Below are 26,374 nucleotides of genomic sequence, written 5' to 3'. Positions count from 1 at the left end.
TTTATCTCTGTTTTGACAGTATCAAGCTCATTCTTATGCAAACTCAACATTTTATCTGATTTCTTATTGGTCGGTAATTTAATTCTCCTACACATGGAGCCAATCATCTGTCAATTACCAAAGCCACCTTGGGACTCTTGTAGGAACAGTAAGTGAATGGTTGTCTCGTGTCTTTGAAAAGTTAGCCCTTATGAGAGTCAAGGATCATTCTGGAAAGTTCTGAAATTTGTGGTCTTGTTTTAGAATCTCCCCCCACGCCTGGCCAAAATTTGGTCACAGAATGCTGTACAGCACAGCACAAGAACCTCAGGCACCCATACAACAGATCACAATTAGTTTTCAAAATTACCTTGTCAGTTTATTTGCAATAACGAGATGTAAGTATAAATTGATTGTATTTACAGTTTCAAAGCAGATGATATAAAAATATTAGGCTCATCTCAAACTTTTCAAATACACTGCCTACTCTGTTTTGAAGTCCAGTGAAATAGTATAATATCTGCACCACCAGGGTCAACTCTGCCTTCATTTTTGGCACCCCCTCTTGTGTACTGGGGAGAGGGAGGTTTTAGCTGCATCAGCTCTGCCTTCATTTCAGGGTCCTGCTCTTGGGTACTGGGGGAGGGCAGGTTTTAGCTGTGGCTCTGAGTGGTACACCCATGTGCATGTCCTCCCTGCCCCTTCCAGGTCTGCCCCACCCATCTAGAGGGCTTTGCCTGGTGCTTCTGGAGTGTCCCCACCTACAGAATGCTGCTTCCTGCTTTTGGGGCCCTGTGGAGGGTGGATGGGGGGGTGAGTTGCCTACCCTGGCCTTTCTTCTCACTTTTGTGCCACCACACATTGGCTGTACCAAAGTGTCAGACTTTTACAAAAACTGGGTGACTAAAGGGAATTACAACAGAAGAGGAAAAAAACTTAAAACTCCATACTTGATGGGGCTTTCCTCATAACACAGGAGGCAGGGGTTTTTTTTGTGTGTGTTTGTGTGTGTGTGTTTCTCATGTTTGAACTCAAGAGTCTCAAGCTTGCTAGGCAGGCACTCTACCACTTGAGCCATTCTGCCAGCCATGTAACACAGAAGAAAGCAGCAAGGAAGGGCCGTCAGCTCCTATACGTGCTCCCTGCATCACAAACCTCACTGGCCAGCACCTCTCCCAAAACATGCTTACCTCTCCTCTGCTCCTCAGGTGCCCCACTTGCTACAGGGGTCAGTCCAGACTGGAGCCTGCTCCTCTCCCAACCACTCATTCCCCTTCTACCTCTTCAGTTATTCTAAGTAATGATCCCATGGTGAGGATGGAGAGGTGGAAGCCAGTAAATTTTTTGGGAGAAAAAAGGGTGGACTTGCTCTTTTGTTGACACATTTAAAAAACCCTCCCACAACAGGCTTTGTTTTTTTCACTTTTGGTTTCTTTTTTATTTTTATTTTTTGGCAGTACTGGGGATTTAACTCAGGGTCTCATACCTGCTAGGCAGGCACTCTACCACTTGAGCCACTCCACCAGCCCTTTTTTGTGCTGGGCTTTTTCGAGATAGGGTCTCATGAACTATTTGCCAGGGGTAGCTTCAAACAGAGATGCTCCTGATCTCTGCCTCTGGAGTAGTTAGGATTACAGGGTGTGAGCCACCAGTGCCAGGTCACTTTTGGTTTCTGACTAGTTTTATAAAATTTATAGTTCGATAGGTAGTATGCCAGGCATGGTGGAGCACCCGTTACCCAAATACTCAGGAGGCAGAGGGAGGAGGATCATGCATGGTGGGCCAGGCAAAAGTGAGAGCCCCTATCTGAAAAATGAACTAAAAGCAAAAAGGGCTGGGGTCATGACTCAAGTGGTAAGAGTGCTTGAGGCCTTGAGGTCAATCCCCAGTACTGGCCAAAAAAAATTTTTTTTTCTCACAGTATGATCAGAAACCAACAGTATTCTAGGAAGTTTCTAAATCAGCTGCTAAGATGATTTGGTTGGTATTATGAGCAAAACGTTAACTTTAGAAAGTCAACTACTGAGCTGGAAGCATGACTCGAGTGGCAGAGTGCTTTACCTAGCAAGTGTAAGGCCTTGAGTTCAAACCTCAGTACCACCAAAAAACCCAAAATCAGTACTTTTCCTGGGAAAAGTAGTGTTTGGGAAGGATCTTAAAGGGTAGGGCATGCTGAGCTGAAAGGGGAGCTGGCTTCAGGGGCTCCAACAGAATCATCAGGATAATAGTGTTCTCATTTCTCTCTTTGCTTCTAGACTCCTTTCCTCTGTGTTGACTTTTACTCTTGGGAGCCCAAAATATATTTTATCCTCAGCACCAGGGATCCCAGAAAAGAGGAAATGCCTCTTACCTAAGAGGGCTCTATGGGGTTTCTGGGCTCCTGTGACCCTCCCCCACTAAAAAACCAACACTGGATAGGTGAGGCTGGGCTTGATCAAGGGGTAGACAGAAGTCAGTGCCATAAGTTCTTCCACTGGAAGAAGTTCTTTTTTTTTTTTTGCATTGATGAGGATTGAACTCAGGATCTTGCACATGCCAGGCCAGTGTGCTTTATCAGATGGTTGGGAGAGGGCCTGACAGAGAACAGAAATCATAGTTACGATTGTCCATTACATAAAAAGATCATAAGAAAAGAGAGGCTGCAAAGCTTGCTGAGTATTCAGAAAAGTCTCGTTTGGAAAGAGAACAAAAGGGAAGCAAAAGGAGATACACTGAAGAGGGCCCTGAATTCCCAGTGGAGAGTGTCTACTTAATCTGACAGGTTAAGGGGAGGTGTTTGAGGAGTATATTGCAAGTCTGGAGCTCCAGGTTAGGAGACTGCTCTGCCACCACTGTGTGCACAGATGAGTGTGGAGAGAGACTGAATGTGGGGAACATAAATTGGAGGCAATGAGGAAGGCCTGACCCAAGGCAATGGCAAAAAAATACAAAGGGGAGAAATACCGAGAGAACTTGTCATAGGGGGACTGAATGAGACACTGATTTTATGTAGAAGAAGGAATTACAGTTGGTAAGAGAATGGTAATGCCATTACTAAAACAAAAGGAGTGAGGCAAAGAGTCTACTTTTGAAGAAATTTTGCTCAGAAATGGACATGTTGTTGGTTGGGAAAGTAGAGGAAGAGGAGGCCAGAGCTGGGTCAGAGGTCTACAGACAGGGGTATCCACATAAGCTTGCAGTTGGAATCATGAAAACTGCAGATCTGTGAAGAGAGTCTGCAGAGGCCATGGGCCAAAGGACAGAGCTCAGGGGATTGTGAGTTACGTGACAGAGAAGGAAGAGGAATTAAAGACGATGATGTCTGAGAAGGGGCAGAGGGAGAAAATTAACCCCACTTAAGTCAACAGGAGGGCAGTTCCAGCCCCCAAAAGCACACAAAAAAAGAAAGAAACCCTATGTTCAGTATACCCAGTACTGCAGTTTGAACTCAAGGCCTTGTACTTGCTTAGGCAGGTGCTCTAATACTTGATTGAGCCACAGTCCCAGCCCTCTTTATTTTTCATATAGTCTCACTTTTATAGCTATTATACCCCCAGGCTGGTCTGAACCGCAAACCTATTTACACTTCCTACATAGCTGGGATGATAGGGGTCATGCTGTTTGCCTGAGCTGGCCTTCTTCCCATCTCCACCTCCCCAGTGGCTAGGATTACAGGTGAGCTCCACACCCAGCAGTTCTGTATTCTTAACTTCATACTCTCCTTGTTCCTCTACACAAGAGAACCCACAATCTAAGTCCAGTGAGTAACCACTGAGGTTAAAGACGTGCGGCTTTCTGACCACCAGGGATTTCGTCCCTGTTCTAAGTTGTATTATTTTAACACCAGAGCTTCTTATCATTAGTAACAACAGATTATTTGGAGGGGGGAGGTTCTTCTCTCATTTTTCTAGAATAGGGGTCAGATAGGAAAATAAATTCTCAAGGGCTGGCAGATAGCATCACTAGGTTGATTTGGAGACAGATGTACAAAACGTGTACTTGGCAAATGAAAGGCAGTGTACGAAGTACCCAAACGGGGGCTGTATGACCAGCCACATACTTAAATTGACAACCATTTGTCCCTGAAGCCACTGCAGAAGACATTTCAAGATTCACCTTTATTGGTTCCCTGTCTTCCAATTATTTCTTGAATTGTGGTATTTCTCCAGGTCTTATCTTGGACATTTTCCTCCAGCTATACAATGGGGGTGATTTATAACACTTTATCTTTCACCATCCACCCTCCTCTGGCCATGAAGTGTATATTTATCTGCATATTCCATATCTAACCGGGCTGCAGTTGTGTGGCTGTTCAGGCTGGGTACTGAAAGACCACTGCTGAAAGAGGATGCTGTTCACATAGTAGATATCAGTACTGCTTTGAAGTTAAAGCAAAAATTTAAAATAACTCTTGATTCCAAAGTCGTATGATTTGTATGCCTGACAATTTTCTGGCAGATGGCAGTGAAGTCTGTAGTTATACTGCAATCTTTCCCAACAGAAAGTGTTTTAGAGAAAAGGGACATGCGCAGGGTACTACATGGGCTGTGGAGACCTGTACTCCATCAAGAGGCTACCCAAACACCTGTAGGACTTGCTATGTCTTGTTCAGTCCAGTTCCATGATGGCTCTCAAATGTATCCCTTCCGCTCATTCCCATTGTTACTGCCTGAGTCCGGGCCGACGTCTGCATTGCTGGCCATTGTTACTGTTTCCTTCCCCACCTCTCTACCTCATGTCTTGCCCTCCTCCAGCCCACCCTCCAAACTTTTATCAGGAAGTTCTTTCTAAAAGAATTAGAGCCTCTCATTGCCTACAGAATTCAGTTTACATTCCTGAACATGCCCTTTCCCTACCCTCCTGCCTACCAGTCATTTCCCACACACACTGTTCCAATCACACTGAAATTACGTTTGACACAGTTAAGCATGCTTGTCTACAATACCTGACAGGCCATCCAATGAGCTTCAATTCATCCTTCCCTGACTAGCTCAGGTAGACCTTACCACAATTCCTCTGTGCAGCTGCCGTAGCTAGTTTATACCTCTATTTCTGTGCTTCTCCCACAAGTAAAACCACCTTTTTGCCCATGCCTCTCTGATTACAGATAAGTGGGCAGCCTCAGGGGATGGGATGCATCTCACTGATGTATTTGTCCCTGACAGCTAGCAAAAGTAATGATGTGCCTTGCTGAAACCTAGCCCAGTGCCTGTTGATTAAATAAGTGAAAAATGTTTCGAATGTTCCAGAGAAGCCACAGAGGGCTGATTTCATGGGTGAAGGCAATAGAAACTGTATTGAGGATCTTTTATGTCAGGTGTTCTATTCTTTAGGACCTCAGGTTTGAGTTAAATGTGGACAAACTAACAGCAACAAACCATATTCCATTTTCTGTACACTTTACATACATATTGAGAGGTCTCCAGGGACGAAGTTCTGCCCTCTACCGCTTCCACTAGTCCACTGTCGGACTAGTGAAAACCCGTTTTCACAAGGGGACTATTTCTCTGCTTCTGTGTTTGGTATTACATTCTGGGAAGCACCAAACTAGTAATGCTCTGTGCCTTATTATTATCACACACGATTATTTTTTTGATAAGAGCAAACTCTTGTTTCTTTTCCTTGTGCTTTCTTACTCTTTTTGGATGAAAGTGGAGTCTACAAAAGGAAATGAAGTCTGGGTGGGGACATAAAAGTGACAGGCACACTGCCAAACTTGGAACCCTTTCTTTCTGACAATTGAGGGTCACCTCCACCCTGGATCTTTATGGTGGCTTCTTGGGTATTTCTCCAGCTTGCAAGGTGACTTCTCAGAAGGAACATTTAGGCTTAAGCTGGGGAGCAGCCTCCTTCCCAACCCTTGCTCACATTAGCGTTACCACAATGCTAGTCAGTCAGTACCATTCTCACTTTATAGAAGGAAACTCACACTCAAGAGTTTAAGTTGCCCACACACATACAGCTAGATTAAGTGGCAATCAAGTGAGCCATTTGTCCTTAAGAGAAACAGAAAAAAAAAAGAGACTCTTCAAGATTGGATGCACAAAGGGAAGGTGGTTTAGGACTGAGTTAAGGCTGTCTTCCAGAGCCGCCTGGGAATTCTGTTCCTATTATGCCTCTCCTGTTTCTTGGAATCTCAGGTTAAGACTCAGACATTTATTTCACAGGAACACACAAAGAGTAAGAGTGAATGAATGTGCTTCAGCATGAACAAATTTGAACAGAATTTTTAAAAGTCCTTGAAAATGATTTAAAAAGAAGAAAGTTATCTTAAAAGAACATTATTGTACTTATATCCACAAACGTCACTGAAATCCAAAGATATTCTCTGGTTAAACATTCATTATTTGTGAGAGTGTTAAACTTGTTTTTCCTATTTTTAAGCTTCAAGAAACCAGTCCTATATCTATGTCAATTATAAATAAGATTGTTCTTTACATGCATTCTAAATGTAAGTGTAAAGCTTCTCCAATTGAAGCTTTGTAAATCATGTTATTTATATTTACAGCACTTTACCATCCAGCTTTTCAGTACTTGAAGTATAGAGGGTTTTTAGAACGCATTCTTTCAAAGAGCAAGTCTCGTGTTGAATGTAGATACACAGGCTTGTTTGTACTGTACATCCCACTCTGGTAATGATTTGCCAAAGCAATGATAAGACAACACATGGACCCAGAACTCATAGTGTTAATGCCTGGACATCAGGAGAACAACATGAACTTTATAAAAATTACTAATGAGTGTCTAAACACACTGCCCCGTCAAGAGTTTAAGAGACTGCCAATGGTACTTCATCGGAGCTAATAACCTGAAAGAAATATGCTAACTACTCAAACATTAATGCCTACAAGAGCTCCATGTAGGCCAGCTCTTTTTCAGAAGTCTTAATTTTGCTTTGCAGAGAAGAAATTCAAAGTTTTCAACTTTGTGAACATTAAAAAATGTGAACTATCAAAAAAGTAAATATATTACAGATAATAAAGGTTTCTAAAAATTAAGAGTTACTTAGTATTCAACAATCTTTTCATCAATGGATAAAAGGCCTTGGAAGTTCAATATGAGGCAGTAAGGCATATGTGTCACTTGACACTAACTGATGGAGGTGCTGATAAAGACAAAGTCAGAAAATTTGAGGGATTAGCTAAGAGGCTGCATCCCACCATATACACTACTACCCAGTAAAGATCATTTATCCATGAAGCAACTGCTGCAAAACTTTTAGAGTTAATACATCTAAGCTCTTTGCACATAGACCAAACCGCAGACTGCAGAAAAATGACCTTCTGCTGTGCTTTAATTATCTGCTCCCTAATTGCTCTCAGGTTTTACAGAAATAAGAGCCACAGAAAGAAACTTGTAAGCCTTCAGGGCAATGGAATGTAACCTTGAAGCTCCAGTCAGTAGACCCCCCCCCCCCACTCCCATATTCAGAAATGAGGATTTCCTCTGATCTTACTGGCCTTTGAATGCTCATGGCACTTGCTTTAAAATCGTAACAGTCAGCAGGCGTGGGACCGTGAGTTCAAACCCCACTACTGCCAAAAATAAACATAAAAAACTGTAAACATAAAAAACAACGATTTTTCTCCCACCACATCTCCCTTTTAAAATTGTTACCTGTTCAAATAATAGTACTGTGGAACAGTGTTCTCAGCCTTTTCCCATCTCTGCTGTCATGGGAGTGGATGCACTCTATGTGCAAATCAACTGCACTATGCATATTTTCCAAGTCCCCAACTGCGACTGCACCCCTGCTCTAATCACATTTAGTGAACAATTACTATGTGCCAAGTACCTAGGTACACTGTATATATTAAGCTAATTCAATTGGCACAGCAACCTATGAGGCAGATACCATGAAGAGCCTCAATTACGTATAAGGAAAATGAGGAATAGAAAGTTTAAGTAACTTTCCCAATGTCACACAGTTACTAAATAGCAGAACTGGGATTTAAATCCAGATATCATCCCAGGGCCTCTACTGTGATGCACTGCTTTCAGAATGAAAATGAAAAACATTATCATATAGATAACTCGCACTAGCATATTTTTATCTATTATTTGCAATCTATTGTATCTTGTAATTAGTAGTAAATTACTGGGCCAGGTGGCTGGTACATGCCTGTAATCCCATCTACTCAGGAGGTAGAAACTGGAAGGATTGCAGGTTGAGGGCAAAAAGCAAAACCCCATCTCAACAAACCACCTGGGCCTGTGGTCCCAGCTATGTGGGAAGCATAGGTAGGATGATTATGGTTTGAGGCTAACCCCATGCAAAAAGCCAAGAAGGCTGAGACCCTGTCTGAAAAATAACTAAAGCAAAAACAGAGTAGGGGCATGGCTCAAGTGGTAGAGCACTTGCTTAGTAAGCACAAGGCCCTGAGTTCAAAACCTAGTACCGAAAAAATAAATACGTAAATTACTTAGAATGTATCTCACAATTAATGAGGATTCAGGAAATATTTACAGAACTCCACTAACCCATAAGATCTTAAGACAAGGTCTCAAATGACCCCCAAAGCCCCAGCAGTTTTAATTACAGAGAATTTACTGTTTTCTTATCCAAAATTATGAAAAACAAGAACTTAGCTTTCCCATTACTTTTCATATTGCCACAATTTTCTTTTTGTATTAGGTCTCTCTGGAAAACTTAAAATTCCTTTACAATGTTTCTATCAAAGAATCAAAACTGAAATCCCAATGTTTCTTAAGAGGAGAAAATGCCAAACAACTGCTCTAAGATTATAGGATTCTGGGATAACCAGACAGACAGGACTTATCTTTTGATGCAACAGCTACTACTCTAATGAGGAACACTGGTTTGAAAAACTAATTAAAATTAATTAGAAGCTTCAAGTACTTCAGATGTAAAAATCATGCTTTGTGTAAAAGACACTTTCAAGGTGAATTTAAGTATTAGTACTTCAATTGAACTAATTAGCCTCTTAAATGTCTGTCTCCCTCTCAAATCCCAATAGCAGATAAAATATTTTATGAACTGAATTTCTGTAGTTTTATAAATATTCAAAAGGTGTATCAGAATGAAATGGGTAGACAGATAAACCAAATGCAATTTTATAAGGATCCAGTTTTACTTACATCATGTTATCTTCTGCAAGGAACTTACAATAGGTAGCCTTTTTTAAAAATCAAATTTAGTTTATCTTTAAAATCCAAGGGTGATTGCAATTCAAAATAGATTCTTTTTACAACTTTTTTGTTATGTTCAAAGGCAAAGTCAAGTAATGCCACCTACAGGGAACGAGCAGAACAACAGTCGTCTATGTCCTGCTCTTTAAAATTATTTAAAATTTGAGTTATCATATTTAACACAGAAAATTTAAAAAGGAAAAGTAAAAAAACGGAAAAGGTATGTGGTATAAAAAAATCCCACTAACATTCTGGATTTATACTTCTTACAATTAAACCTAACTTTAGAGCCAAATTCATCAAACATGTGATTCACACAGACCCTTGGTTATGGACTGAAGGAGATGAAGATGCAGCTAGGCAGCCTCATAGATCTTTACTTATAACTAGCATACAGAAGAGACTCAAGTCACTGAGATGAACCCTCTTAACAATTTTCCTGTGAATCCTCCTTTCATCTTGAGTAGCATCACCTGTACCTTCTTGACCAGATTCTCTGCATTTTCAAGTATTTTAGTAGTCTATTTCAGCATAGCTCAGTTCTATGTATTTTAAAACCTATCTTACAGAGGACTCCATGTCAGACTGTTTTTCCTCCATATGCAGAACAGATTTTGTTTTCCATATACTTTCTTTCCCCTTGGGAAGGAGATGCTAAAAGATTTCCTTACTGCAATGGTCCTCAACTTAGGCAAAACATTAAAACCATCTGTAGTCCTTTAATAACAAATGCCATACCTGATTTAATGGGAATGGGATGGGCTTGAGTATGACTTTTGCTTGCTTTCAATTTTCTAAGTGACCTCACATGCAGCCTGGGTTTGACAGACAATGCCTTATTATAGGGTTGCCACCCTTTTCCTAGTTGACTACAACTGCATTCTGATACTACTTTATGGTTCCCCTTGTGTGTAAGTCTCCCCCACTCACTCAGAGGACCCTGGTCACTCTTCAGCAGTTCTCCAGACATTGACATTGCCTTGAGATCAGGCCATAGCTATATTCTGGCTGATCCTCAGCTAGCCCATTACATCTCATTAGTCTTCTTGTACCTGCCTTTTCATCCCCCATGTCACAGAAGTCTTTTAGCTCCCAACCCATTCCTCAATTTTCAGGCTGGCAGGTCCATCTATCCCTTTTCCTCACAGTGCCCATAACACCTCTCCAATTTTATCTCCAGGATCTGGGATAATATAACGGAAGTTAATCTGCTGGATAAACACAAATCCAACCAGAGGGGAAAATGCTGGTTAACAAGCATCTTGGATCTTGAGTTAATCCTATTCCCTCAGCTCTCCTTCCTGTAGTTCCTAGCAGATGCACTGTTCATTCCAATAGGGAGAGTCCACAGGACTAAATCTCATTCCCATCACTGCACTCCTCCAAATGAGGAGTCCTCCCAGGCTTCCCTGGCTGTGTGGAATGGTAGTTGGTGAGTTACTTGTTGTCTGAACTGGCACCCCTTAGCTAAGCCCTGCAGCGTTCAATAATGTGAACCACTAGGGGTTCTGATTTCAGAATGTGGGATATGGCACCTTGCAATTTCAGTGTTGGTCTTATTCCAAAATAGAGAGGGGGAAAAAATCCCACTAGATTTTTTTTTTTACAAATTACCTCTTCGATCAGTACTTAAGTCAGTTCCTCAGAAGCAGTGACTTAATATAGAGGTGGGACCAAGAAACAGGGAGGGAAGGCAAGTAAGGGCGTGACCTCAGCCTGATTCCTCCAGAAAATTTTGGACTGTTAAGTTGCACCTGTCCTGGGTAAAGGAGCTGGGTTTTTAATACAGTAAATCTTGGGACACTTTAGGTAAAAAAAAAAAAAAAAAAAAAAACCCTGGGCAGTATATGTTAAAAGTTGAGTGAAAGGAAGAGGAGGGCATAAAAATCGAAGGAGGGTGAAAAGGGATGTGAGGAATCTTGGTACTTTACTAAAGTCAATGTCAAATTTAGAGCTAGAAAGTGATCATTTGTCCTACTATCTCACTAATAGTGGCAACTACCAAACCATCATACACTTATGTTACAATAAATGCCCAGGCCAAACTGCTTAATAAGATGCTAAGGGCAATATAAATAAAGTGTTTTGAAAAAGAACAGCAAAGCAAACTGAAAGTGAAGAAATTTCTTTTGACTTTGATCTTCAAAGTCTCTTATCTGGGTTGCCTTTGCTTTTTCTAGAAACCAGTTACCGACTTTAGATGTTCACTTTCTTTAAAACAATTTCTGAGACATTCACAAAGTCACAGAGTTTCAAAAACGATGTTTATTTTAACACATAAAATGTGCATCTAGCACCAATGCCTATAAATACCAGTTTCTGTGTGGTTACTACTCTTTGGAACTGGTGTGATTAAAGTCCTTCACCGATTAGTCTATGTGAACAGATGATTATCATAACAAAAAATGGAGAAATCACAGTAAAAACAGTTTGATGAATGTATACAGAACTACATTTGTAGGTACTCAAACATCTGTTTCATGTAAACAAGGTAACTTAATACCAGTGTTTTAAAAACTAGATTTTCCTGGAAGATATATAAGAGGAAAATTGCACAAGACACATATATGCATAAACCTGAAACTGGGCTTTCTATTCTTATTTCTTCCCAAATGAGTAGTTAGTTTTGTGAAGATACCTTTTGTTCTCCCAATCTCTTGGTTTGTCTTCTTAGTAATTCACAACAGTATCATTCACTGTTGAAATCATTCACATGCCTCTGGCTAATATCCGTATACAAGATATCATTCTCAAGTTTTTTTAAAAGTGAAAATATTTAAGTATTAAAGATACATGAAACAAAAGATAAAACTACTACACAATTATATAAGAGTGAAATTTCTTGAGGATAAACTAAAATTTACTAGCTGGGAATTTGAAACATTATATAGTAATAGATACATATCGTTACAAACTAGATTTCTAATTTCCTGAAAATATGCCCAGTGAATCATGCTGCTTTATTATTTATTTCTGGCAGACTTTAGGCTAACCTTAACAACTATTTTTATTTGAGTGGCTGATGCCCAAGGTCTCTTTTAAGCAGAACTTGGTGCTGAGCTCTGTAAACCTAAGTTGGGTTTCAGGGCCACTGTCAGGCAACCCATGCTGGTTGTCACCCATGTATCAGATCTCTAAGGACATGCTGGGAAGTCCGTACACACAATCTTCCCATGCTGTATTCACATGCTCCATTCCTTTCGTACCTCTAGTTCACCAAGCTTGTCAGAGGCGTGGGTTGGATGGCTAAAGTTTCACGATGGCAATTTCTATTAAAAAAATAAAGGAATCTTGAGACACTGATTTCCCATCACCAAGTATTTACTGGGTACTTAATACTAGGTAATATAGGCAGTAGTGGTTAAGTGCAATTCAAGTGAATAACCATGTGTAAATGTTTAGAGATGGTTTGTAGCTCATACCTAAAGCACAAGCAACCATGAAAAAAATGCACTGAGCATTATCAAAATTAAAAAAGCCTTTTGGGGGGAGGGGTAAGACAGTAATAGAGGCAGGTGAAAATTACCTAAGTACATTATATGCATGTAAGAAAATATCACAACGAAACTCCTGTACAATTAATATACATTAATAAAAAAGCTAAAAAAGTTTTACTTTTAAAAGTAGAAACCTTTGTACCGCTAAGGTTTCACTACAAAATAGAAAAGAAAAGAAAACAAAACAAAACCCAGAGAGCTGGAGGAAGAATTTGCAAATCATGCATCTGGTACCTAGTACATATAAAGAACTCTTAGGATAGTAAAAAGACAACTTAATTTGAAAACAGGCAAAGTCCTTCTCCACAGGCATGAAAAGATACTCAACATCATTAGTCATTCAGGAAATGAAAATAAAAGCAATGAGATTCTATTTCACACCTACTAAGATGGTTATAGCCAAAATAATAAACAATGACAAGTGTTAGCAAGGATGCGGAGAAAATGAAACCCTCATGAACTATTGGTGGGAATATAAAATGGTAACGGTAGCTTTGGAATAGTTTGGCAATTCCTCAAAAAGTTAAACAGAGTCCCCCAAAACCTACAATACCACTCTAGGTATATACCCAAAAGATTTGAAAAAATATGCTCACACAAAAACTTCTATGTGAACGTTCACAGCAGCATTATTCATTATAGACAAAAGAAAGCAAGTGAAGTGCTGCCACTGATGAATGAATGGATAAAATGTGTATGAGCACACAAAGGAAAATTAGTAAGACTAAGAAGTAAAATGTTGAGGCATGCTTGAACCTTGAAAATACTATGCTGGGTGAAAGAAGCTACACACAAGAGGCCACATAATATGTGATTACATTTATATGATGTGCACAATAGCCAAATACACAGAAACAAGAGATTCATGGTTTTCTTTCCTGAGGATTAGCTCTAACACCTTCTATTCATGGTTGAGAATTAACACCTACTCTTGTTCCCTAAAACCATGCTATATTTGCTTTCGGCTAGAACTCACATAATTAGAAGACTTCATGAAAAGCAAAGATAGTAGAAACAAGTGTGTGAGTGGGGGGGGAGGTTACTAAATTTTAGCATCATTAATTCAAAAAAAGTCACAACGTCTCTGCCTTATATCAGGCACATTTACAAAAGATGCTGAGGATACAAAATGGATGAGATAAAATTCTTCCCTTCTATAGGTTCAAATTTGAGGTGTCCCAGATGCAACTTGCATAAAATGTGACTTATGCTAGGAAACAGAGGTACCAAAAGAGGAGGTCATGCATAAACTTTATTTAATTGAGGGCGATTTTCTTTTATGGGCACATCTGCCTGTTTCCCAAAGGCCCATGTGTTTAAGGTTTTCCCTGGCACAAGGTGCTTTGGGAGGCGGTGAAAATTTTAAGAGGTGAAGCTTAGTTGGGAGGATGTCCAGTCATCAGGGAATTTTTGGGTTTTTTTGGTGATATTAGGGTTTGAACTAGGGGCGTGCCCTTGAGGATGACAGTGGTACCCTGCACGTTCCTCCTTCCCTCCCTCTGAGGATGACAGTAGTACTCAATCCCCCAACCCTCCCCATTACCTTCTCAGTGAAACCTGCATGTAGCAGGTTTCCTCTGCCACATGCACCTGCCATGACCCCATGATCTACTGCTTGGTATAGGCCCCAAAATAACAAGGCCAACCAATCATGGGCTGAGACTGTAAGCCAAAACAAACTTCCACTTTTTAGTTGAGTATCTCAGTTATCATGCTACCGTTAAGTGCCAACATGTGTAATCACAAAGCTATATAATTTATAGATGGTAAGAACTTAAAAAAAAAAAAAAAAAAAGACTACCAGAGGCTGGGTGCTACTGGTTTATGCCTGTCATCCTAACTACTCAGGAGGATCGCAGCTCAAGGCCAGCCTGGGCAAAAAGCAAGACCCCCATCTCAAAAGTACCCAACACATACAAAAGAGCTAGTGGAATGGCTCAAGTGGTACAGCGCCTTCCTAGCAAGTGTGAGACTTTGAGATTAAACCCCAGTGCTGTTCAAAAAAAAAGCCTACCAGGCTTTAGGTTTAGCTCAGTGAAGTCTACCGTGTGCAAGGCTCTGGTTTCCATACCTGGCATCACAAAAACAAAAAAAGGCCTGCCGTATTTATTTATTTACTTTTATTTTTTTAATTTAATTTTATTTTTTACAAGCCTGTGTCCAGGGATGACTTCTAATAGATTGCAGTGAGGAGCTGTTATGCTCTGTGGGAAGCCTTGACACAGAAGCAGATCATCCACCAACAGCTTAGCACCAACTTCCATATGTTGTGAAATGGAATCTCATTTCCCAGGAGGAAGGGCTGTCTGCACCAGATCTGTTCACATGATGGGGGCTCTTTGTTTTTGGAGATAGTGCCTTGCTATGTAGTACAGGCTGGCCTCCAACTCACCACCTTCCTGCCTCAGCAGGGATAATAGGGATTACAGGTATGCACCATCATGTCTGGCTCTGCCTTATTTTATCTTTTTTGCTGGTACTGGGGTTTAAACTCATGGCCTTGCATTTGCTAGGCAGGCACTTTACCATTTGAGCCACACCTCCAGCCTTCTGCCTTATTTTAAAACAAGAACTCAAGGCAAGATAGATTAAATGATCTTAATACTAAGACAGGGCCTGAGGTCCAGTGAACCATCATAGCTGTTTTACTGCATCAAGATTAAGGCCTTGAGCATACCTAACCCCACAGACACTGACCAGTTGGTGAAATCTCAGAAGAAGAAGAACTGGAAATGTACTTACTGATTTTTTCTTTCTGATGTATATAATGTGAATATCTTCACTTCGATATTCTTCATCATGTTTTTCCAAAGGAATTTTTTCAAAGTCAAAGTCTAGTTGAAGGAGCTGTAAGTTTATGACACACATTTCATACTCAGTAATATGAATTGACCTTGGTGACAGAATTCAAAATGGTTGTTACTTCTGGAGGAGTACTGACTGGTAAAGGGGCAATGTGAGAAGCTTTCTGAGGTCTTAAAAATGTTCTGTATATTGGGTAGTAGCTAGCTAGATGGAAACACATGAAAGATTAAGCTGGGCACTTGATATATGTGTATTTTATGTTTTACCTTAATAAAAACTATTTAACAATACAAAATTTTCATTTATACGTAACTTCAAAAGTTTACTAACATTCTTTATATTCAAGAAAAACATGAAAAATTTACTGTTATTTGAGGAAATTATATACTTTCTTTTTCATTAACCCAAAGTAGTCCTTTAAGCAGACAAAATTTCAGGGCTACAAAGACATACCCTCAAGAGGAATCACTTATAATGAGATGAATTTTTTCCCATAAAAGAGCATTGGTATAGATCACCAATAGGGTTAAAAAGGTGAAATATATGTAAGATGCTATGTATTCCTTTTACAATTCTTGTGAATCTTTACCCATTTTATAAAAAAAGAAAAAAAAATCCTGAGAATAGGTCTAAGTCAGAGGTTTCATAAAAAGGAAGAGAAAAACACAGAAGTAAAATGTATCACCTTTTCAATTCTAGCACATTGGTATGTTCCAAAAACCAGCATTGTGCTAATGATGAAACATTAAAAACGTTGTCATAAAAGAATGTCATAATTACTATTTTACATTGTTCTGTAGAGATACTATCAATTAATTGGAAAAGAAAGAGAAATAAAGGATCAGAAAAACAGTAGTGGGTGACTTTGTAGAATTATGAATTGTGAAGGGAACTCCTTGGGTTTATAAAAACAGAATGTTTTCCATACCCCTAATTACCATAAAATACTAAAACAGTCACATGCAGCCTCTCTGAAGGGAAATCATTACAAAGAAAGATCTAATAGAGTACTCACCTCGAAATATTTTTTCTCAATTTCTGGATTTTTTCCCATTGTACGTTGCTCATAACAACATATAATACAAGTTTCAGATCCACTGAGATCTTTTAGAGTTTTCAGCAATGGCTCCAAAGACTATTCAAAAAGAAATACACTTTTTGTTTATGACTTAGTTCTGTAACTAATGACTGGCAAACTATCTCAGTTAATCAACTATTATATTGATTTGTTCGAAGAGAAAGGATTCAAGTAACTGCCTGCATTTTGGCATTTCTATGAGAAAAAAAAAAAAACCAGAATCAACTTCATTCTTAAAAGTTAAATTCCGTTTAATCTAATTTAACATAGTAATTAAGCAATCAACAATTTATCCTACAAATTTAAGTCTGACCCTAATTTAAATGTGAGGTGACTCAGTGCTTATTATTTTAAAAGTAACGCCCACAATACTATATAAACTGATACTTAAGGAAGAGTCATTCCGCAGGCTTAATAAATCTTGCCACAGAACAATGAATTCTTTACATTTTAATTCTCAATGTGATTAATTTCACTGGGAACAGCCAAGGAAAAAAGGTGATCTCAGCTTTTCATAACAAATTCAAATGGTAGATTCCTTTTACATGTTTACAGAAGTTTCTAGTAAAATGCATATAAAACGTTTCAAAGAGTGTATATACGTAATCCTTAATGACTTTTATTTTTTTATCTTTACCGCAACTGTAGGACAAACATTCTGAATTTAAAGATGTTAAAATGTGAAGAAATGTGTGCTTTAGAATACACAAAATATGGTTCATTTACCAGAAAAACTTCACTCACCCAACACTTACCTCTTCATAGTATATGCAGTCCGCCATCAGTATGTAGTCTGGTGAAGGAAAATCGCCTACTTCTTCCCCCCTTCAAAATGTCAAACAAGTATTTTTAACGGTTGCGTTAACAATGTGAAATACTCTTGCTTTATAAAGAAGCAGGCCTTCCTATTAAGCATGCTTTTAGTGAAATGCAATTGAAAGCAAAGTACAAGTCGTTATCTTAAAACAAGCTGAAAGGCCATACAAACCATTTCAGTACCTTGGCTTGAACAGAACCAGTGACAAGATGCTTGTTCATGTTAATATTCATCTTCAGCAAGTCTTGCAATTCCTCAAGATCGGTGACCACAACATCTGCCCTATAAAATAACCTCCACTGAGGCAAAGGCACGGTAGAACCAGCACTCAGTTTCCCAAGTAAACAGGAGCCCCCTCTCCCAGCTCTTACCCGAGGGTGGCGGCCATGAGCCCCACGGCCCCGGTACCTGAGCCCAGCTCCAGCACCGATCGTTGGCTCAGAGCGTGGGCTCCATCACCAGAAAACGCGGGCGTTTCCAGGTACTTAGAAAGCACGATGGCAGCGTCCCAAACAACGCAACCCACGCCGCCGGAGCCATACTGCTGTAGTCGTAGCACCGTCCCATCTCGCTTCTCCAGAACTCGCACAAAGCTCCGCAGCGGATCTTCCACCGAGCACTCCAGGGTAGCCGCCATGGCGGCACCACAGCCAGCAGCAGCACGCACTGACGTCACACACGCACCTCCCGCATGCGAGAGGCCCGCGCCTCCTAGCCGCGCACTGGTGTCCACGGCGCGTGCGCGAGTTAACAAAGCCCGGAAGGCGGCGGGACGCAGGCCGGGCGGGGCCGGGCGCTGGCCCCGCCTCCCTCAGCCTCCCCACGTCACGGACACGGCTTAGCGAACAAACGCGCGGCTTGCGTCACTTTTCTGTACAAGCAATGTTGAGGTCTGCCCTTTAGAAGACAAAGCAGACCTGGTTGTTTTTACATGGTTGGACACTAGCTTCCAGCAATTACTGACCGTAAATCCCAGCAGCTTCCCAGACCTTACCAAACATAGCTACAGTCAGGAAGTTTCCTTGCGTTGTTCTAGTTTTTCGCATGAATGCATAAAAATGGTTGCTAGAAAGATGTCCCTTGCGTTTAACAGCGGAAAGAGTTATCCCTCTGACATCCTTATCACCTAAATTCGTTGGGATTGCATAAAATACTGAAAATAAGGTGTGTATCTGTATGTACTACAGGACTCAGTTACCTCCCCTTGTTCCTTAAAATGAACACACGTATTTTAAAGGCCTTTTAAAAATTAAGACTGAGGTGATTTATTAATCTTGTTAAGAACTCTGATACAAAGCACAGTAAAAGGCCACAGACCAGTAAATAAACAACGTGGCTTTTGGCTACTTTACAACTGCTGCTACTGCACTATCAGCGTGAACATACTTTCATCACTTTGAACTAAACGGTCCAAATGGCAAATAAAAGTTTTACTCACTTCTCAGATTAAAAAGTTTAATAAAGCTTTAACTATTTGCTGGTTTAAATATTACCAATCTAACAAAAATATTGTTTTAAAAATTTCAGTTAACATGAGATTTAGAGAAAAAGTTACTAGATTTTGAAGACAAGCCAAGTTGGTTCCTCTGCCATAAGAAACTTTTCTTTTGAATTTATGAATTAGTAAAGTAGCAGATTGTATAATAGTCCTCAAGTCACTTAAATTTATATAGGTTATTAGCATTATCTTTAAATATACAATATAAACAAAACTGTACATCATGGCATATTTGTTTTCCAAAACAATAGGCAACTCATTAGCTAAAAACACCATCTCTGCAAAAACAAAAGGCACATCTGAGTGAGATACATGCCCTTTTCTCTGTTATAATTGGGTTATGTAATCTTTGTTTACATTTTGACAAAATAATAAACACAGTTCATTCTATTATTTCCATTCCATTTTTCCTTTTTGTCTTCAGCAGCAAATACTGGCATTTAAGACATGGCATTAAAGAGTTTAAGAACAGTGGGTATTATTCACAATTCTCCTAGATGTAAAAACTAGAAGATGGTCAAAAAGGTTTAAAAACCAGTAACACCGTAATACACCCTCTAAATTTGTGTAAATTCATTGCCTTAAAAAGGCATCTATTACTTGAATTTGAAAAATTCCACAAAAGCACTATCCCTTTTCAGTGCAATCAGTATCACTTTAAGCCATATTTTAGCATTCTACAGTGCAAATATCAATTCATTATACTGGCCTTTTGGCAGCACTGAGGATCCAAGACAAGGCAATGCTACTGATCACCTGAGGGTAATGGTGAAGGACTTCTGTATTTTTATTTTTCCAATTCTTAAAAGCTTATTTGATCAGTAGCATTTTTGTAAAGGATTATTTGTAAAAAGTACTAAAATACTATGCCTTTTTTGAATAATTTAAAAAAACCTTTACAAATACTATTCCAGTGTCAATGACTATATATGGCAATGGTCATTGAGGCGTTTCTGCATTTTCTAGCAAAGGCAGTCTATATAATGGGGGGTGTGAAAGCTCCCGTTTGTAAGTCTTTGGTGGCAGTTTTGGTAGGTGAGGGCTTGAATTCTGCCTTGGTGGAACAGGGGGAGCTGCAGGATGAGCAAGAGGGTTGTGAGTAGAACTGAGCACAGAGCATCGACGTGGTATTCTTGGAGAGGGTGTGCTAGGAGGTGTGCTTGGAGAATTTGGACACGTACTAACGTCTCTGAACCACTCTGGATCTCTGTGAAGATGTCCCAGTGGAGGTGGTTGAAGATTAAATGGACAGTTTATAAAGTGTTCTGGAGGCCGTAGTGGAACTGGTGGAGGGGTATCAGGAAGAGGATCTCTTGGTGGTGGTGGAGGTGGACTATGCAGAGGCCCATCAAACGCACCAGTAGGAACAGGAACTCTGGGTTTTACCTTTGGAGGTGGAGGCTGTCTTGGTGGAATTGCAGGAGGGTCATCATCTGATTTCATAGTTCCCTAAAAAAAAAAAGATTAAACTACACTTATATTCTGAAACGTATAAAACAATTTCAAAAGACTGAAAAATTTTTCTGTGTCAAGCTAAATCTATAGACTCGAATAAATTAATCTAATTTAATTATAATTATCAGATTTATAATTAAATCACTTCTAATTTTAATTAAGGGCTCAGTTTAATACTTGAATATATGAGATGTTTTCATTAAAATCTTAAAACATAAAGCCTCAAGTTATCTTGCTTTGTGTTACTTTTTTCAGAAATTTATAAATTTTATTTATAATAGGTAAGTGAAAGTAATACATAGTGTTGTATACATGAAAGGATATGATGCCAAGGGGATTCAATGTCCTGCTTTACTTACTAGGTATCTACTGTCACTGTTTTCCCCAGTGACACTTACAGCAGTGGATCTCAAAGTGTAAACCAGGGACCAGCAACTTCAGCTGGAAAACTGATTAGAAAAGCAAATTATTGGGCCCCATTTCAGACCTACTGAATCAGAAACTCAGATTGAGTTCAACAATCTGGTTTCAACAAATCTGTCTAGGTGATTTTTTTTTTTTTGGTGGTACTGGGGTTTGAATTCAGGGCTTCACGCTTAAAGCAGGTGCTCTACCGCTTGAGCCACTCCTCCAGTCCATTTTGCTCTGGTTATTTTGGAGATGGGGTTCTCATGAACTATTTGCCTGGGTTGGACCTGAACCGCCATCCTTCCAATCTCGGTCTTCCAAATAGCTAGGATTATAAAAATGCACCACTGGTCCAGGATCCAGGTGATTTGATGTACCCTTAAATTTGAGAAGTACTGGTTGAAAATTTGAAGAATCCTTTTAATATTAAAGTTCTTTCCATCTGCACCAGAAAGAAAATGGACTTCTGAGTATCTGTGACCTGCCCCCCATTTAAGGAAAGATTAAACAACTACTGCAAGTATTTTTCAAGCAGAACAATTTAGATACTGAAAAACCATAGAGGGTAGCCAAAATATAACTGACGGACTATAAGAATGAGCACAGTTTGGAAGATTCATAACTTTGAATATGTTGAGACAAACCTAGGTCCTGGTGATTACCTTGGAATTTGAAGCATCATGATCAAACTTTTTTCGAGGAGGAAGAGGGGGAGGAATCAGTGGCTCTTCACTTAGTTTATTTAAACTACCACATGAACTGAAGAAAGACTCTGGGGGGAGGAAAAGACTAATTTAGCCACAATTCACAGTGCGATTACATGACAAAACTTCATCACAACTTGTGATCACTTCTGCTGTGGTATTTGTCAAACTGTATTATCTGTTACACAGCTGCTTGTGGGGTTTATCTATCCTTTCCATTAAACTGTAAACTTCTGGGGACAGTGTATATTTTTGTATCCCTGGTACCTACCACAGTGCCTGGTACAGGGTAGGTACGCTAGCTAAATAAAGCATACTATTTAGTTAAGTTTAATAATGAAATTCTGGTCCTCCAAAAGCCTTTTTAAAACCTAAAACAAAGCCACATAAAAGCAAAAACATGTTTGTATATATGTAGTAACTTTCAGAGAAAGACCATCCTAAGCAGAGAACCATGTATTTCTGAAGCAGCTAGAATCAAGCACATTACAAAATGATAATAAAACCTCCACACAGAAAAACACGAGGCAGAATTATATCATGTAACTCTTTCTCTTTGTATGAGTCTATCTCTGACTCATTTATAATCTACAAATGATATAACCACACTAAAGGAAATTTATAAAAAATAAGTTTTAAGGGAAATTTACAATTTATCCCTGAATAAGTCAGAGATAGACACAGAATAAGAACTATTTTTATCTTGATCTGTTTCTTTTGTCTTTTTCAAATAATTGTTTTTCAGCATTGAGGTTTGAACTCAGGGCCTCACACTTGCTAGGCAACCATTCTCACCACTTGAACCACTCAGCTAGTCCTTTCTTGTGATTTTTTTTTTTTCTGACATGAGATCTCACGAATTATTTCCCTGAGCAAATAGATTATGCTTTGAACCATGATCCTCTTGAGTAGCTAGGATTACAGGTGTGAGCCAATGGTAGCCAGCTCATATGATTTTTCTGAAAATCTTTAACTATGGCCAACTCTTTGGTTTCTCTCCACACACACAGTTAATTATAAAGGCTGTAACATGTCCTGTCATTAAGCTGAGATAGGGTTCACAGGAGTACTTGGGAAAGAAGTTATTAATTTAACTTTAAACATACTAAGTAAAGTGTTTATGGAATATCCATGTAGAGATTTTTTTGCCACTGACAACATGCATAACACTTTAATTTTATCATTATTTTGGTTGGTTTCTTAAACATTAATTAAATGTACATTTAAAATACATGTGTACATTTAAGAAATCTGACATATTGAAGAAGTCCTCTGCAAACATAATCCCTTTTAAATATATTTTCCTATTTTATTTCATTCATAAATAAAATCTATAGTCATAAATAAAAATTCTTATGATGTAGAAATATATACAAATTTTGTACGTTGAGGGCTAGAAGCATGGCTCAAGCACTTGCCTAGCAAAGTGCAAAGCCTTGAATCCAAACTGCAGTACTGCCAAAAAACAAAGTATTTTTTAGAAAGGCGAAAGTGGTTCACTCTTCTAATTCTAGCTACTTGAGAAGATGAGATGGAGAGGATCACAGTTCAAGGTCACTCTGGTCATAGTTTGCGAGCCCCCATCTCCAAAATAACCCAAGCAAAATGGACTGGGACTGTGGCTCAAATGGTAGAGCACTTGCTTTGTAAGCATGTAAGTAAGCCCTGAGTTCAAATCCAAGTCCCACCAAAAAAAATTTCTTAAAGCACAGTTTTGTAGTTTGACAAGTGTTCTCTTTAATTTTATAAAACAAACTTACAGTATTCAATGTCAATCAAATGACTCACGTAAGTTCTTATTGTTTTCCAAGCAATTCTACCAATTACACAATTTATCTTTGATAAAGATGCCATGAGTTTAAAAAGTCAAATGGTCACAAGTCTAGATTTTAATAAAACAGCAGGCAAGGTTGCTATTTAAATATTACTTCAGAGTGTCCATAAAAAAGCTACTAAAGTGTGTATGTTTGTACTATCATTGAAATGGTATCTAAAAATAGTAAAATGAAATGTACCAAATACTGTTTGAAAAAGGGGAGAGGAAGGTGCTGGGCTAAGGGAATATACTAAAGGAGGTGAATTTGTTCAAAGTACACTGTACACATCCATGGAATTATCACAATGAGACATTTGTATACTATTAATGTATGATAATAAAAATTAAACAAATGGTATCAAACAAAATCTAAAACTTAAATGAAAAAATCAAATTAAATTCACATTAATCTTGCAAAAACTTCCACCAAAATTCTAATATTGCTGAACAAAACAAAAAATAGCTTACATTTTCTAAAATTTGTATTTGAATTATCACTTTGATAAGTTAAAACTTTAATGGTAAAAAAATGGTGTGCAAAATGATTTTAGAAAGCCATACTTATAAACCCAGATGTAGAACATTTGATTAAGTTTTGCTTAATGTCTACATATCTTTATCTTTATTTTGAAACACCCATTGAAACACCTCTCTAGTGATTTATTAAGTAACCACTTATTAAGTAACCCTTCAAGATTTATTAGGTAAGCATTTCAATGAATATTAGAAATAAAAGTAAAAAAAGGAATTTTACATATTGGCTAGATTTCATTTTATACATTTTTTCAGGCCTTTATATAATACAAAATTTAGAAAGCATTCTCAACTAATACTCTCATTAAATTTAGGTGATTCAAATTACAAACAATATTAAGCTAAGCACTGTCATTACTTTTAAAAGTACAGGTTTTTGTTATTTTTTTAAAGTCAGGTTTATTATTTATTTTTTTAAAGCCAGGCTTATTATGGTATAAATTACACAGAATAAATTTTACCCTTTTTAGGTGTACATTTTATATATGGTCATGTAAATTACCATCACAGATGATACATAGGCTATTTCTATTGCCCCCAAACTTTCCCTGTGTCTCTGTAGTCAGTCTCTCTGTCATTTCAAGTCTTTGGCAACCACAGATATGACTGGCAATCACTGGTCCCTGTTGTTTTGTCTTTTCCAGAATGTCAATTAAAAATGGAATCATATAGCAGGTAGCCTTCTTCTTTTTTTAGGGGGGTGTGAGGTACTGGGGTTTGAACTTTAGGGTTTTGTGCTTGCAAGGTAGGTAGGTGCTCTACACTTAAGCCATGTGTAACTAGGTGCTATTTATTTATTTATTTATATTATTGTTGTACTGGGGGTACATTGTAACATTTACAAAAGTTCTTATAATATATTATAGTTGAATTCACCCTCTCCATCATTTTCCTTTATTCCCTCCTGCCCCAATTCCTGCAATAGATTCAACAGATCTCATTTTTCCATTTTCATATATGAGTACATACTGGTTCCAACCCCAGTAGTTTTATTTTTTTAATCAGTGAAAAATGATGTGGTTCGAGTGATTAACTGACCAAAAGCTATTTTAAAAAATTAAATATTCTTTGTCAAAAAGCAGATTACAGCCAGGTGCTGGTGGCTCACTCATGTAATCCTAGCTATTCAGGAGGCAGAGATCAGGAAGATCGTGGTTCAAAGCCAGCCCAGACAAATGGTTCATGAGACCCTATCTCAAAAATACCCTATTACAAAAAATTGGGCTGGTGGAGTGGCTCAAGGTGTAGGCCCTGAGTTCAAGCCCCAGTACTGCAAAAAAAAAAAAAAAAAAAAGATTACAAGGAATGTTATCCATGCAATCTTATTTTAAAAAACAAGATTCAGATATACAGAGTAAATCTAAATAAAAATTCACAAATGATAGCTGAAATCTCTCAGCTCTCAAACTCAGTTACTATGCATAAACCATTTGGAGTTAAAGTTTTTGTTTACTTAATTCATCAATTTATTTACTGAGACAGTGTCTCACTATGTAGTCTAGGCTGGTCCCTAACTCACAATCCTTCTTCCTCAGCCCCCTGAGTGTTGGGATTATAGGTATGTACCACCAAGCCTGATTTAAAATTAAAGTTTATAATGGACACGTCAACAAGTCATGACCACTACTCATTACTATTGATAAATCCTACTATATTTCATCCAGGTACAGTGAGTAGATGACAGAATGCTTAGAAAGTTAAGGATATAACTTCCTTATATGCATATGTATAAGGAATACATAAATGTCAATACAGCAATGTCAAAGCATTAGGGCCATTAAAGTCATGAGTAAGATGTGACATAAACATATTTGGTAGATTTCTCTGTAAGCCACTTTACACTGATTTATAAAGCTACAGGTTTGTTATTGTGTTAGTTTTGGGTGCTGGGATAGAACCCAGGGCCTTGAACATGTTTTAGGATTCTTGCAAAAATGAAAAAAATTTTTTTACACGGCCACATGTAGTAATCTCACTGTACATTCTCAACTTCCAAATCCTCTTGCAGAGATAGACATATCTTATCAAGACTTCTCCAGAAAGTTAGCTTATCACATTTTTAGCAGTCATTCATGTCTCCCTTACCACATTCAGATTGTCCCCCATCTTCTAATCCTGTGTGCTAATATAATTTGCTACAGTGGAAGCCAAGAGAGACAGGAGAAGGAATGGATTCAGAACTAGAGCACTTGCCTTAAGTAGAAATATTAAATTCATTATTCCATGTCAAAAATTGCTACCCCTATCACGTGACTGCAATTACCTTTAAGGGTAATGTTGGCTCAGGCGACAACAGCTCACATAGAAAGTATGAGTACAGGGTGTAGATGTGGTAAGGGGAGGTTACGTGGAGCATTACCTGCTGTGGATCTTTTCCTCACACCTGTCTAGCATCTTCTGCCCTATTTCTGAGAGCAAAATTCCTTTTAGTGGTAGTGAAATCCATGCCCAGTGGATTTTCGTCAGCCAATCCCATCCAGTGCATGCCAGTTCCACCCAAGAAGTAGACATGGTATTTGCAGTCTCATTTCTTAAGATCAGATTTTTATCTGCCTCTGTCTTGTACATGCAGCCATGTGTACTTTAGGGAAAGCTGCCCTTACCCCTTACCCTTTAGGATGAGGCCTGAGTCAATCAGAATCTTATTCCATTTG

At 38.7% G+C, this 26,374-nt stretch overlaps 2 protein-coding genes across 3 annotated transcripts in view; both read right to left on the bottom strand.

Annotated features, from left to right (window-relative positions):
- Positions 1–11,358: 11,358 nt before the first annotated feature.
- On the bottom strand, positions 11,359–18,053 carry Vcpkmt (valosin containing protein lysine methyltransferase). The gene is made up of 6 exons (XM_020163889.2): positions 17,677–18,053; positions 17,477–17,587; positions 17,244–17,313; positions 16,426–16,545; positions 15,348–15,452; positions 11,359–12,377 (listed from the first exon to the last, which is right to left on the bottom strand). The coding sequence occupies exons 1-6, from the start codon at positions 17,940–17,942 to the stop codon at positions 12,363–12,365; spliced, it is 687 nt and encodes a 228-aa protein (XP_020019478.1). The 5' UTR covers positions 17,943–18,053; the 3' UTR covers positions 11,359–12,362.
- Positions 18,054–18,534: 481 nt separating this feature from the next.
- The window catches only part of Sos2 (SOS Ras/Rho guanine nucleotide exchange factor 2), a 100,802-nt gene continuing 92,962 nt past the window's right edge, over positions 18,535–26,374 (bottom strand). The window contains exons 22-23 of one of the 2 annotated variants that reach the window (XM_074068022.1): positions 21,329–21,438; positions 18,535–20,252 (exon numbers count right to left, since the gene is read on the bottom strand). In XM_074068022.1, coding sequence (XP_073924123.1) covers positions 19,743–20,252; positions 21,329–21,438 — 620 coding nt within the window. In that variant the 3' untranslated portion in view covers positions 18,535–19,742. The remainder of the gene's footprint in view (positions 20,253–21,328; positions 21,439–26,374) is intronic. The other variant, XM_074068023.1, reaches the window with a different exon arrangement.

The sequence above is a fragment of the Castor canadensis genome, chromosome 3, assembly GCF_047511655.1.
Source record: "Castor canadensis chromosome 3, mCasCan1.hap1v2, whole genome shotgun sequence".
NCBI lineage: Eukaryota > Metazoa > Chordata > Mammalia > Rodentia > Castoridae > Castor > Castor canadensis.
The sequence above is the reverse complement of the archived record's forward strand: the minus strand, read 5'-3'. Positions and strand labels throughout refer to the sequence as shown.